We start from the raw sequence: 14,926 nt of genomic DNA on the forward strand, positions 1-14,926 counted from the left end.
ACAGTATAGGTAGTATATTACTTCACACAGCACTGGTGAAACATGTAATTAAAAAATACAATTATGGACTTGTTTGTTTGTTTGTTTCGAGGCTTTGGGCTCATCTGGTTCCAGGTAAGGGGTTTTACAATAGCAGCATCTTTTAAGGAAATAAAGGTTTTCAAGCGTTAACACTTTATCATGATTGGCTGTAACCACATCCCTGCTACTCTTATAAACCCTTCGAAATTATTTTTTAAAATCAGTGTCACATGAAATTTTTTGTTTTTATGTATGCAAGTCTTAAGTTAATAAATACCAAAGGAATATCCACATGTACATATTTGTATTACTTTTTCATTCATTGTTACTTTTTGTCATGATTACATTCGTGTCAGATGCAATGCAAGCAATTGAAACGATGATAAATGTTCTCACCAACAAACACTTATGAATAACAGCTCATCAAACATGATGGTCCTTTCAAGAGCTTAAAATAACTCCTTCTGGTGGTCATTTGGGGCACACTCGTCTGCAACACTGTGTCCAGGTGCTCCCCCTGCTGACTTCCCACAGATAGAGGAAACTCTTGTGAGCAAAAGGAGCAAATGCTGTGTTTTCCTCCATTAATTAACCAATTATCATCAAGTGGAGTCGCCCATAAAAGCCAGCGCTTGTCACCTCGCTTTAGCTTCTAGTCACGTACGGAGTCCTTGCCGTGCTCAGTCGCTGCTGGCTTCTGTGTCACATGAAAATCAGTGTCACTGAGTCAGAACGCTAGAACCTTAGGGGCTTATGATATATATGCTACTGACAAACAGCCTAGGGGGGAAATTTAAACTTCTTTTCATTTTTTTTCATATTGGATTAATTTTTTTAATGGGAAAAGTGAAGTATTTTAAAGCAATGACTACAACAGATGATGGAACTGACACTGTGATGTGTAATGTATAATTTAAAAAAAAAACCTAATGTGACTCAAGAATTTACTTTAGTGTCTGGATGTTTTTTTTAACTACACAGTGAACATAACGGGTAGTGACTCATCACTTGATCTCTTGTTAATAATGTCCTTCTGACTTTTTGTGACTAAAAAACACAAGGGGTGTATTTAAGTAAGATAATTAGATAGATAGATAAACTTTATTGACACATCATATTAGTCGTTTAATATATATATAAAAACCAAACACACATACAGTATACTTTGTGTATGTATATCTTAAAACTGCAGCTTTGTGTTATTCCAGCAGTACTCGTATATTAAATCACCATTTTCTTAATAAGTACAAACACGTTGTTTTATTCATTACGATAAAACATTTTGAGGTATAATCAATAAATATATGCAAAGCATTAAAAAACATGCACATTTTCTAACACATAAATAAACGTAAAGCAAAGGTATCCAAACTGATATACTTTCTGTTCAAAGCAACATTGCGCACAAAGACAGACAATCCCAGTCAGAATAAACAAACTTTAATAAGTATTTAGTATTGGTCCTTCTGAAAAGGTGGGGGGATGAATGAGCCGGTGGTAATGATTGTGATGGTAGTCTTTATGGTATTGTGTATATAAAGTCCATAATTCACGTGAAGAACAGTAAAAGGCAACTGAAAGATTGGTTGATTCTGGAAATGAGACTGAGAACAATTTTTGCAACGCAAGACAATCTTTCCTGATAAGTTGCTGGATTAGCATTTTTTTATCACGTTTATTGTGAGCCAACGCTGATAGTGTCGGCTCAACACATTTAACTATCTCTGACAATGATAGTAGCTTTTCTAAATGACACTGTGCCTGGAAAGTTGTCATGGTGTTTCAAATGTGTGTCTTAAAAATAAAACATTACATTGATACATATGCTTTAGTGCTTTCAATCAAATATACAAATCAACTAATATCGAGGGGGGGTTTTAGGAAGTTCAAAATATATTTCTATATACAGTATATATATAATGTATACATTTGTAAAAAAGTATACATAATTTATACATGTGTTATCGTCCTATAAGTTCTGTCAAATGACTTGCTTCCTCTTATAGTAAAAGCTATTTATTAACATTGTTTATATGTGTTTTTCACACTTGAAACTCTTGGTTAAATACATTTCTAAATGCAAATGCTAATTAATATTAGGTCACACAGAATTGTTTTTCTCAAGAAACTTGAAAATTATATTGAATGTATTCTATTGTCTGAATACATAGAAAAACGTGATAAATATATAGAGTCCCTCATCACCAACAAAAACTTTCATTAACTTTACAGTCCATATTCATCATTTATGTTTTAATTGTTTGAAATAAGGCTTGATCTTTAGATAAAGAGGAGGTTGAACCTAAAACCCTCCTCCTCCACTCACATGAAGAATTTACAGGGTTTTTTTAAATCACACACTTTTTCGACATTCCTCCTATGAACAAACGTGTTAATCAGATTAACAAAGAATCAAACCAATGATAGAAACAAGTCAATAACTTCACTATTAGCTTTGAAACATTTTAACAAGTTCCAGGCAGCTTGTTTATAAATGTATTTCTTCATGATATTATAAAAAGGCGCATTGTCAACAAGACCAATATCCTTTTTCCAGATCGATATATTATCGAACATGAATAGCAGAAAACATTGTCTTGCAGGTCCAATCATATCTTTCCTTCCATTGTATAGCTCAAGAATCTAATGATTTTTTTGTTCTCCCTACTGTTCTAAATAGGTAGATTTATGAGGGTTTATTATAATATTCTTAAATAAATGTTATATTTTCATGCAAGATTTATGAAGTTAAGAGTAGTCATATCATTATAATTAAATACCTCATGAGGATGTCAAAAAGCTACACTTTAAGAAGGCAACATTTGGAAGAATCATTTGTGTGTTCGGTGTCTGGCTCTGCAGTGGTTGTTTACCACCACCTAGTGGATTTGGTGGACAAATCAATCAGTCTCGTATTGATTTTTGTTTACAAGACATGGTTATATTTTAGGCTCCCTTTACTTAAGTCTTGTCTTTTTATTTCTTTATCTTCTGGATGAGGAAAAAAAAATATCCGTGCTATTGTCACAACGTCCTTACAGAGAAGATCTACCAACCATGTGCACAAATTACACTGAAAATGTTGAGAAAAAAGAATACAAAGTATTAATTATTCTTGGAAAAACATAGATAAATTGCATTAATATAAAATATCTGCCTCTTTTTAAAACTCAATATAACATGCAAATGACAAATATAAGTAACAGTGGGGATTGACATTAAGTTGAATTTATTTTAAAATGAAACTGTCCTCGGTCCAAAAACAATACATTGAATATGTAAAGAGATTCTACTCAGTGTGTAAAAATTGTTTCTCCATTTGTAATAGGAAATAAAATATATTGAGGAAATATGTTCTCATGCAAACTTATAGGAAGCACTTTGTACAGCCTGGCTTGTTGCAGCTTCCGTCTCACTCCACTTATTGGCTTCTTCTGTTAAATACTAACTTAGCTTGTACTGTTCATCTAGTGGCATAAATATTTTACCATAGATATGTGTATGTGATTTAGTTTGTCAAAAAAGCTTTTTTTTAATTATTATTAGAAGTATCAATGAAGAAAAAAACACTTTCGAGCACATCTGCCAACAGGCTCATCTCTCTTGTCCTCATAAAAACACAGCAGACAATCAAAAGGAAAAAAACAAATTCCAAATGAAAGACTAGTATTAGTTCTCAGGAAACAAATTCAAAATGTGAGCCCATTTGTCTCTAATTATTGTCTTTAAAAAATGTTAAATAAACAGATTTTGTCACTATAGTCACATGAATGTTTGACTAATTTGTGATTCGATTGTAATCTGTGTTTTTTGAAGTCAAGTTCGTCAGTTTTTACCCCTCAGGGCTTCCGTAGTTCTTACCAACGGCAGTGCATTGAAGCCATACTAGTAAATAAAAAATCATGGAAAACCTACGTAGTTAAAAAGAAAGCACAGAACACCACCAAAATGGAATCAACTGTTCCTTGTCCCGTTATCAACCATCACTCACAGACAGAAAGACGAACCTACCAACAAAAAGCTCACCCCCTAACAGAGCAAATAAGAAATAAAACAACTAAATAAATATGTAATTGGCATTATAGCATTTCACTTTATAAAGCATTTCTTATGTACTTGTGTACGTTATACTGAGAGTATACAAACATATGCAAATCAATAAAGTATCAATCTATCTTAATAGTTTGACTCAAACTTAAGACTAAATTGTTTTGTTGCGATGATCTCAAATAGTGTTTCTGGAACATCCTAGTTCGTCTCTCGGTCCAAAAACAAGCAGAGGTGAATCGAGGACCTTCTGTGCGTGAGAGTGGTTGCCTGTCTATAATTCACACTTGATCCACTGGGAAATATTTCCAGGTTGTCCCCGCCTTTTGTTCATTCTACCTGGACTAGTCTTCATAAGCCGTAAACTGTCAATGAAAATAACTCTTTGTTTGTTCTGAACTAAATTCTGAATGAACTATTCACAGCTTCATCTTGAAAACACACAGACACACATCACAGGAAGAGAACCTTATTTGTATCCGTTGGGTTCAGATTAATCCTTCAGAGTTTCCACAGCATTGTATTGTGTTGATGATACGCTCTGATTGAGCGTGATAAGGCTAATAAACATCTCCCACTATCACTCAATGGGGCTCTAACTGGACAGCTGGCCGATGGATCCCATCAACTGCATCCGTCAATCAGAGCCCCAACTGTCCCGCCTGAGCCCAAACTATGTGTCCTTGTTATTCCTGGGTCATAGTAATGGGGTATGCATGTTGGGCTATTATCCCTAAATCTCAGGCAGATTGAACAATGGAGGGCTCCACATGGTTACCTGGTTCCCTGCCTATAGAAGGTATGAGGTATTTATAGAGCGTAAGAGTTCGGCTTTACCGAGGGGAGCGGGTTGGTATATCTAGCGCATGTTGCAGAGCCTGGCGGAGATACAGTTTGGTATCATCCAGAAACTGCTCAAGCATGGTGAGTACGAATAGATGCTGCAATTATTTTACGCTAATGATTATAAACTGTGTGTGTTGGGTTGAAAATTGATTTTCTTAATATTATTGAAACAGCAAAATACTAGAACTAATTTGTTCAGACAGGTGATATGCAGTTCAGTTGGGGAAGAAGTGATGGTTTCAATTGAATGAATTAGAAGTTGTTGTTTGTTTCACAGATTTGAAAGGGCCTGTGCAAATATTATTATCATTTTTTTTTAAATATTTTGTTGTGTTTACAACACTGACAGTAAACGTTTTCTGATTCTGATAAATGGTTAAAATATGTATAAAGTGTTCTCTTTTTTATCATCTCAGAACTACATACAAAATGCTTTTAGCATGACTTGATAATATCCTAGAAGCTAATTCAATTCAATTGTAACAGCTGTATAGAAAATACATGTTGGTAATTATCTTTCGTCAATACATGGTGCCACCTTTTAAAACTGATGCGAGGGAACGTCAAGCTCAAAGAAAAACACTAATCAAGGATCATTTTATGTAACTCACATCTGTGGGGAAACAAATACAGACACATAGAAATAAAAATATAAAAAGAATGTTGATTGGATGCAAGAGGAAACTTTTTATAATGACTTTTGTTCTTTTACTTTGACTTCATGGGGGCCACATAAGGTAAGGTAAGGTAAGGTAAGGTAAAACTTTATTGATCCCTCAGGAGGTCTCCTTTGGGAAATTGTTTTTTACCAATAACCAGCAATTTTTCATAAACAATAAAAAATAATACATAAAAAATAAAATAAGAAGAACATAAAGAGGAAGAACAAGATGACACAATACATACATACACATAGATGCAGGCAAAGGGCCAAATGTGGCCCCCAGGCTGCCCAAGTTAGATCTATGGTGTACCTAGATGAATTTAGCATCGCACTGTGCATGAGAATAATCCAGTAGATTATTCAGTCAGATTTGGAAGATAAATGCAGGAGCAAAACATAAATAAAGCACAGCAACAGGTGCAGGACAAATGTTTGGATTGAATATTCTCTGTGACCCAAATGCTGCCTCCTCCCTGTTTAGTGGCATGAATCCTCTTAAACAAAATTAAGCATTGAATGAAGCTGAGCGCCAGAGGTCCCCTACACGAGAAATATGTCCAACTGCTCTGCAGCTAATCCACAACAAGAGTCAGACAGCAGCTGTCGAAAGACCCCTGACTCCAGGCTACATGATGTCACCGCGCAGCATCCCCGTACACTTCACAGTTCCTTGGCACATGTGTAAATAGCTCGACATAATCCTCGCCTCCGAGGGATTGCTGATCAAACAGAGCTCAGTGTACCATCCTGCCATCACCCGGGCCCTATAGAGTAATCCCCCGTGTGATCCTGCCACTCGGGGAGTGCAGACAGTGCGACCACTCCCTGCCTCGGGCTTAGCCCGCATTCTCGCAAATTTGCACTCTAGAGTAAATATTTACATGACAACTAACAGTTTCAGCGTTATCAATCCCCCTAATGAATTGCACAGCGCCTAATATGAATGCCTCAGTTTGCTGATCATTGACTAAAGTACCGTCACAACTCAGTATCTGATGATGAAAGATGAGTGTTGACTTCATCCAGCATCATCTCGACTGTCTCCTCCAAACCTGCAGGCACCCAAGAGAGCGAAGCGGAGAGCAGAGGGAGCCAACTCCAATGTCTTCTCCATGTTTGAACAGGCCCAGATCCAGGAATTTAAAGAGGTGAGGAAGCAAACACATTATTAAAGTTGAACCAAAGACAACAAAAAAAGGAAGCAGAGGTGACCAAGGAGAGACATGTTGTTGTATTACTTCTTGAAAGACCCACAACCACAGACTATCTCTTTTCAAAAGAGACTTCAGTTCAGTTTAGTTTATTGATCATAAATGTGTAACTATAAAGACTCTCAAGTGCATCTTTTAAATGTAACTGCACATTGTCCTTTAAAAAAGATTCACTTGTTGAGAGTCTTTATAGTTACACATTTATGATCATTACGTCTGTTCAACGGAATAATCGGAGATGTAACACATGGACAGTAGATAATGGGGGCTCAAGGGGGTCGAACTTGATCATGAATTTATGAAATATACAGATTACATGAAATTACAGATTCCGAATGACCTTTGTCAGTTTCGCCACCGCTTTTTTCAGCATTAAATTAAAATTTAAGAATTTAACAAGAAAAACGTTTTTTTTTCCTTAAAGGGCGAACATTGATTCCATTTTAACAAATTTCCTCTTGTCTATTATTATAACATTAATGGTGAATTTCTCAAAGTCAAGCTACTGTTGAACCGGGGATTAAAGCACTTCCGGGCCAGAGAAAATGACTTGTCAGGCCAGATTTGCCACTTGGGTCCGTATGAGACGCAACTTTATGATGAAGGACATCTAGATGTAACCTCGAACATTAGATTTGTGGTTTAAACTAGACAATAATGTCCACCATCTGCAGGCTTTCACCATCATGGACCAGAATAGAGATGGTTTCATTGACCAGAACGACCTGCGAGACACATTTGCTGCTTTAGGTAAAAGTATTACCACTTTTATTAGCACTTGAAGTTTTCTTGACAATAATGGCAATTTGTCAAGCATGTGTGTTGCTCTCTTCAACAGGTCGGTTAAATGTCAAGCAGGAAGAGATCGATCAGATGCTAAAAGAGGCTCCAGGGCCGATAAATTTCACTGTGTTCCTCACCATGTTTGGAGAGAAATTAAAAGGTAGAGTCTGTTATTTTTAGATATGTATTCACATTGAGTTGATGTCACTGTCTATACCCAGGTGCTGACCCAGAGGAGACCATCCTCAACGCTTTCAAAGTCTTCGACCCTCAGGGAAAGGGGACACTGAAGAAAGACTTGTGAGCGATGACAGAGCAGTGCAATATAGATGATGATTGACTGTGTCTTATGCCCATCACGGCTTCTCTTCACAGTGTGACTGATATAATGACCACCCAAGCAGACCGGTTCTCCGCGGAGGAGGTCAGACTGACACTGGTGAGTATTGAAAATATCATTTTAACTGAGGTTTGATCTGTTTCTGTAGATGCACCAGATGTTTACAGCATTCCCTCCTGATGTGGCCGGAAACCTGGACTACAAGAACCTGGTCTACATCATCACACACGGCGAGGAGAAAGATCAGGAGTAGATTTTTGGAACATACAAGGAGTAATACTGTCCAATAAATAAGTTTTGAGGCTGTTGATTAAATAAAGAATCAAACTGGAAAGATCAATGATTGATTCATGATTGATATTAGGCATATGGTCTACAAATTCCTGCTTTTTAAAATATATACTTATATACCTTTCAATTAACGTCTACAAATATCAAAGTAATTTTGGGTGTGTTCGAAAAAATGTTGTATTGATGCTACTTTGTTTTTGCTTAAATAATGATTTTTGGACATTAAATGATTTTTCACACAAACATTAACCTAATTCAGGGGAAGAAAACTTCCTCCGCTTACACTTACACATTGAGAAAGTGTTTTTTTCTTGTGTTATTCTAGATGTAAATGCTCCATGTTTCAAAGTGAATATCCTCTTAAAATAGTACCTTTTTATAAATGGAAACATTGTCTAACTTTTAATTGTTTTTATGATAAAAAACATGGACATGGGTTTTGTTCAGCCTTACATAACTATGGAGTAAATCTATTATGTGTTAATAAGAACCCATGTAAACATGGATAAAACAAACACATTTCAGATGCTAGACAATTATGCACATTAAAAGTCTTCGTATCACATTGTGGTCTGCTGCAGGCTCTGATGGGTCAAATCAAAATCCCAACCGGGTGATAAGCAGCATTTGAGCCGACTTGCTCTTTGTCTCTCCAATGGGAAACAAAATCGATTTCTTGGACATCTTTCATCTATGGTCTGTATTGGGGCTTTTAAAAAGCAGTAACAATCTGATGAGAGGCATTAAAATGTAACAAAAGCTGCATGGATTCAAAAACAGAGCAAAACAAGGGATTGCTAGCGTTTCATTTCTCAAATGCTCACCCGCCATGGCTAATAATAACTTTGGAACATGAGCAAGACTATTATTGACTTTGGAATAAGAGATCCGTCAGGACTTTTACGGGTCAGGGCGTGGTTGAATAAAAAAGTGTAACAAAACACTTTTCTTCTAACAAGCTTTGGAAAGTCCAGCAATCTTTTCTACAGATGAATTGTATATATACCATATATATTTGTGAAAATATATATATATAATATTTATTTTTATATAACATTTATTTCTAATGTTAGAAATAATAATAATAAAAATAAAATGGTCCTACAGAAACAATCGGTCCAGAATAAAATACAATAATCAGAATCAGATAATTTTAGTTGTGTTGTAAACACTACATTCGATTTTTTTTTTTTTTGGTGGAAGAACAGTAATAAGATAAATACAAAATAAGAAAATTAAACCAAAAAAGTGTTTATCCATTTGGTTTTGGTTTTCTTTATCAAACAAAACATAAATTAAAATGTACTCCCACTCCTCCTTAAAGGCTCCTAACTAATCTAAATCCACCCTGCCCAGTATTAAGGTATATTATACAACCAATGTATCTGAATAATTTTATGAAATATACCTGCAACTGTCCCTCTGCTGCAATTATGGTGTATGTCACTGGGAAGTAAACCATGAGAATTAACTTGAAAAAGGGTTATTTATCATAATCATAAAATATTTTCTACCACTGTTGTGAAAAGTTGCAACGTAGTGTTACTTTTTCAATTGACAAAGAATGTGACCTTTACTGTGAAACAGTCTGTCAAAAATACTAGCTGCAGTGCTGCTGCGCTTCCAGTCCACTGTGGGGCAGCAGCGAGCGCAGCGCCGTCAGCAGTAGCCTCCTTGAAGGTGCGGCAGAAAAATAACAGACGTCCTCGCGACTTGTCGGCGGGCCGTTGTTTTTTTTAATTATACATTATAGTTTAACTTTTGCCAACCATCGATGTAGTATTTTTAGAAACCCGGTTTTCCAAGTAGCTTTTAGGTTGTCGAAGAACGGAACCAGGGTCTTCATCTTCATCATTATCGGGGACATCGGCGGCGCTAGCATCGGCTAGCTTTCTCTCGTGAACCGCATTTCTTTCTTCAACGCTGCAATGGCTGATGTTGACAAGCTCAACATAGACAGTATCATTCAACGGCTCCTGGAAGGCAAGAGCTTGTTGTTTTTTTCGTCAAAATATAATATTTTCGATGTCATTGAAGCAGGCATGCAGCCAATGTGTGCGTACTCGTGATGCGTTTAAAAATGTATGATCTGGTTACGTAAATAGTATCCCCGTTTTAGATTTAAAAGCTGTTCACCTCCAGATGTACTTCTGTGTACACGTCTTGACTGTTTGTTTATTTTATCTCTGTGTGTGTGTGTGTGTGTCTGTGTAGTGAGGGGAGCGAAGCCCGGGAAAAATGTACAGCTACAGGAGAACGAGATCCGAGGATTGTGTCTCAAGTCCAGGGAGATCTTCCTCAGTCAGCCTATCCTTCTGGAGCTTGAAGCCCCTCTCAAGATCTGCGGTAATGGATCACTTTTATCACTCTGTATTCACAGTTTCACCAACACACAACCCATTGTTGAACATTATGCCAGCACCAGTATAAAGATGGTAGAGAAAATAACATTTTTTCCTATGATAGTTGAAGTAATTTTTGTTTAAAAGACATTTTAAAATATTTATAAATGTGAATCGGGCATGACGATAAATAACCAGATTAATGTTATCTTGGGGCATTTGCCATAGCCAAGGGTGTTATGTGATTGTCTATTTTTAAAATAACTTATACTGTTCTTGTAGTTTGTCCAGCACAAACTGTCTCCATGCTGGTGAAGGAATTTAAGTTTGTAATGTCACTGTTGACAAACTATCTCCACAAATATTTGGTTTCTGCTAGATCATCTGTTTGGAGTATTTCATCTGTTGTGTTATTGCTTATGTGGATGTTTCCCTTGATCCTCAGGTGACATTCATGGGCAGTATTACGACCTGCTAAGGCTGTTTGAGTACGGAGGCTTCCCTCCTGAGAGCAACTACCTGTTTCTTGGAGACTATGTAGACAGGGGGAAGCAGTCTCTGGAAACCATTTGTCTCCTGCTGGCCTACAAAATCAAATACCCGGAGAACTTCTTCTTGCTCAGGGGAAACCATGAATGTGCTTCTATCAACAGAATTTATGGTTTCTATGATGAGTGTAAGTACATTTTAACATCTTAACGAGAAAACATTTATGTTTTAAGTGATTGTTGAAGGATTCTCTTTCAACACTGAGGACTTTGATCTTGAGGCGTCACTTATCAAGTTTTATTGGGGGGAAAAATGTCTAAATCAGGAAGACGATCATCAAAATCCCCAATTATGCAATGGGATAAAATGTCTCCAACATCATCCACCCTTGTAATCACCAAAGAAGGAATTTGATGGTTGACCTTGTATTTGAAATTATTTTTTGAATCTTTTAAGTTGTTATTGTTTCTTTAATGACATCTCCTCAAACTCAAAGTCTTTAACATAGTTTGATAGGTTAAGAGGATAAATAATCACACTGGGAACTCTTTACTATTAATTTAAACAAAAAAAGCATGTTCTTCTTGATTTGTTCCTTATTAATATTATTATTTTTTTATGCTGAAATACTCGTTCTTTTAGTTTTTATATTTTGTATTAAAGAACAATTTGATTTGGTTTTCTTACTTGTCTTTTATTTGTGTTTAATTTTATTCTTCTTGATCTATACTTTGATATATTTAGATAGACGTAGATATCAAGTGTGGGTCAGATGATGGGTTTTAGATTTGAGCAAACTACGATACAAAAGACAACAGCATAGAAGAGCTGCTATAACAGCTACAGGTCGATTAAAATACTGTTTTATGCTTCAGGTAAAAGGCGGTACAACATCAAACTGTGGAAGACGTTCACAGATTGTTTCAACTGCCTCCCTATTGCCGCAATCGTCGATGAGAAAATATTCTGCTGTCATGGAGGTAAATACTTGCTCACTTTACATTCTACACAGATTCATTTCTTGTTATTATAAAGCTGCTGTACAGAAGGTTTGTAACTAGACACCCAGTGTGGTCCACTGTTGACGTAAGCCCTACTGTTTGTCATTGAGATGTTCTGGCGTGTGTGTGTTAAGTATCGACCCTGACACCCGAGTATCTGTTTGCTTTCTCCTGTGATTCTGTCCAGGGTTGTCTCCTGACCTGCAGTCCATGGAGCAGATCAGACGCATCATGCGGCCCACTGATGTGCCTGACCAGGGTTTGCTGTGCGATTTGCTCTGGTCAGATCCGGACAAAGACGTGATGGGGTGGGGGGAGAACGACAGGGGGGTGTCCTTCACTTTTGGCTCCGAAGTGGTGGCTAAGTTCCTGCACAAGCATGACCTGGATCTCATCTGTCGCGCTCATCAGGTTAGTTGAGGTCTTTTTACAAATGAGATTTTGCTAATCGAAACAGCTGTTTTGTTAAATAAAATATTGTATTTGTATGGATGTAATAAGACAACAATAAGAACACTAAAATAGCAGAATAATTTGCTTAATTATTGTTGTGAAAATGTGATTTTAAAAAAAAAGGAATTCAATGATTAGTATGAGTATTTAGAGGTCTGTTAGCTTTCCTAGCTTTCCAGTCTCTTGCCTTTCCCTTTTCTGTGTATTCAATCATTAATTTGCCTCTAATGTGTCTTTGATGTGGTCTTTGAATCTCCATGCTGAACTGCTCCTGGTCTGCCACCCTTGCTTTCAGAGCTCAGTAGGAGTTTTTATGTTCAAACTGACTTTAAATATAGACCAGTACAGCTGAGCAGTACTTCATGTTAACTTTGTAAGATCCAAATATGAAATATCTAATCCAAAATTCAAGAACTGCTGAACTACCATGACCCCATCTTAAATTCTTTTTTTTACATAAAAAAAAAGTATAACCAATAAAATGTATAGAAAATGTTCTAGAAGCATTAGCATGCTCATTGTAGTGATTCAGATTTTTGACCCTGCTTTTTTGCGCAAAAAAATAGATGTCTTCATTAAACCGGGACCAAATGGCATTCGGACTAATTAAAACTGTTCTTATTGCACCAGTTAACCTTTGCATAGACATAAGATCTGATACTCCCCTAAAAATAAAAAAATATATATTTTAAATTGATTCATTCACATTTAAGTAAATAGTAGACATTTGGTTACATTTTTGGTTTGGTTAAATTTGTGTTGACCACATCACTCTTTTGACTTCTTGCAGGTTGTAGAGGATGGCTATGAGTTCTTTGCTAAGCGACAGCTGGTGACATTGTTCTCTGCACCAAACTATTGCGGAGAGTTTGACAACGCTGGTGCGATGATGAGCGTGGATGAGACGCTCATGTGCTCCTTTCAGGTAAACCACTAATGGGTTTGGGGTACATTTCACCGATGCTACTATAACCTATTGTGCTCGGTAAAAATAAAAACACTGCAGCTTACGGTGGCTTCAACACAAGCACATCAAGAATCTCTACTAAAAGAGAAAAAATGTCCACTTTGATTTCAGATTCTGAAACCAGCTGAGAAGAAGAAGCCCAACGGCAGCCGTCCAGTGACCCCACCTCGCAATATGGTGACCAAACAAGCAAAGAAATGAAGAAATCAACCTTGTTAAGAGTCGTTTTTACTGCTTTCGACTTTTGCTTTTAGGAGGGTTGAAAGCCCTTCATGCCAACACAGACGTATATCCACTCCCTCTTCTTTGACGAAAGCATTATGTATTTAGTTGTTGTCCACAGGGGTAAAACGATATGTCACCACGAGAACCTCAGGTGTTTTGCACTCCATTTTTCAGCTAGTCTTTGCCACATATGACTGTTCAATCAGGACAAACGTGTAACAATAAGGCTACAAATGCACAGGGTTGCCTTGTTTGAAGCTGTGCACAAGTTTTTCAAGTTTTCTTTGTGTCCTAGACGTTCATCATCTCTTCTGTCAAATATGGCTATATTAACAAACACACGTTACAAGATCCACTTGTGTACCTTATTTGCTGTCGGTGCACGGAAACACCGGCACACTGTTCAACTTCACGTTTTTATTAATGCTCATGCTGTGTGAGATAAAGAGTCACTCTTGTAATGTCTAAAACTTTCTAATAAACTTGTGTATTTTAGGGGGGCGACCGTGTACGTATCTCTTTGTTCAAGTGGAAGTGTGATGTTTAGAAGTATCTTCTAACCAAAACATAGTGAGAATTGTTCATAGCTTTCTACCGAGTACTTAATTTAAGCTCTTTTTACTCAAGTAAGTAATTTTTATTTGTATAGCGCCTTTCTAGACCAGGGTCACAAAGCCCTTAAAAAATGAAAACAATATTAAATAAAGTATATAATTTAAAGATCAATTTAAAACTGAGAACACAACAGGAGTTCCAGAAAATCAAACAAAAGCCTGAACAAATAAAAACGTCTTAAGATGTTTCTTAAAGGAGTCGGTAGACTCCATCAAGCGCAAAGCGAGAGGAAGATCGTTCCAAAGCTTAGGAGCAACAGCCTGGAAGGATTTCTCTCCTCTGGTCCTGAACCGTGTGCGTGGAACCATCAGTAGATTCTGATCCACAGACCTAAGAGCCCGAGCTGGGGTGTAAGGCTGGATCAAATCAGTGATGTAAGGAGGAGCCTGACCATGAACAGATCTGAAAGTAAGAACCAAAAATGTAAAGTTGATCATGAAAGAAACTGGAAGCCAGTGAAGAGTTTTAAGGATCGGAGAAATGTGAGTTCTTCTACTTGAGCGGGTCAGAATGCACATTCCAAATTTTTAAGTCTTAACAAAAAGTAACTATCAGCCCCACAAGGGGGAGACACTTCTCTAGATGAACGTTAAATATCGTTTTTTCAAAAACAATCAATTTCCGTTTTTTC

At 36.7% G+C, this 14,926-nt stretch overlaps 2 protein-coding genes across 2 annotated transcripts; both read left to right on the forward strand.

Moving 5' to 3' along the window:
- The first annotated feature begins 4,858 nt into the window (after positions 1-4,858).
- On the forward strand, positions 4,859-8,252 carry myl2b (myosin, light chain 2b, regulatory, cardiac, slow). The gene is made up of 7 exons (XM_087796457.1): positions 4,859-4,992; positions 6,637-6,726; positions 7,464-7,539; positions 7,628-7,732; positions 7,794-7,872; positions 7,948-7,996; positions 8,061-8,252. The coding sequence occupies exons 1-7, from the start codon at positions 4,990-4,992 to the stop codon at positions 8,163-8,165; spliced, it is 507 nt and encodes a 168-aa protein (XP_087652583.1). The 5' UTR covers positions 4,859-4,989; the 3' UTR covers positions 8,166-8,252.
- Positions 8,253-9,880: 1,628 nt separating this feature from the next.
- On the forward strand, positions 9,881-14,181 carry LOC148088307 (serine/threonine-protein phosphatase PP1-gamma catalytic subunit A). The gene is made up of 7 exons (XM_087796471.1): positions 9,881-10,186; positions 10,418-10,549; positions 10,991-11,221; positions 11,910-12,014; positions 12,223-12,446; positions 13,279-13,413; positions 13,567-14,181. The coding sequence occupies exons 1-7, from the start codon at positions 10,132-10,134 to the stop codon at positions 13,654-13,656; spliced, it is 972 nt and encodes a 323-aa protein (XP_087652597.1). The 5' UTR covers positions 9,881-10,131; the 3' UTR covers positions 13,657-14,181.
- The last annotated feature ends 745 nt before the right edge of the window (positions 14,182-14,926 follow it).

The sequence above is a fragment of the Callionymus lyra genome, chromosome 1 (genome assembly GCF_982586985.1).
Source record: "Callionymus lyra chromosome 1, fCalLyr1.hap1.1, whole genome shotgun sequence".
Classification (NCBI taxonomy): domain Eukaryota; kingdom Metazoa; phylum Chordata; class Actinopteri; order Syngnathiformes; family Callionymidae; genus Callionymus; species Callionymus lyra.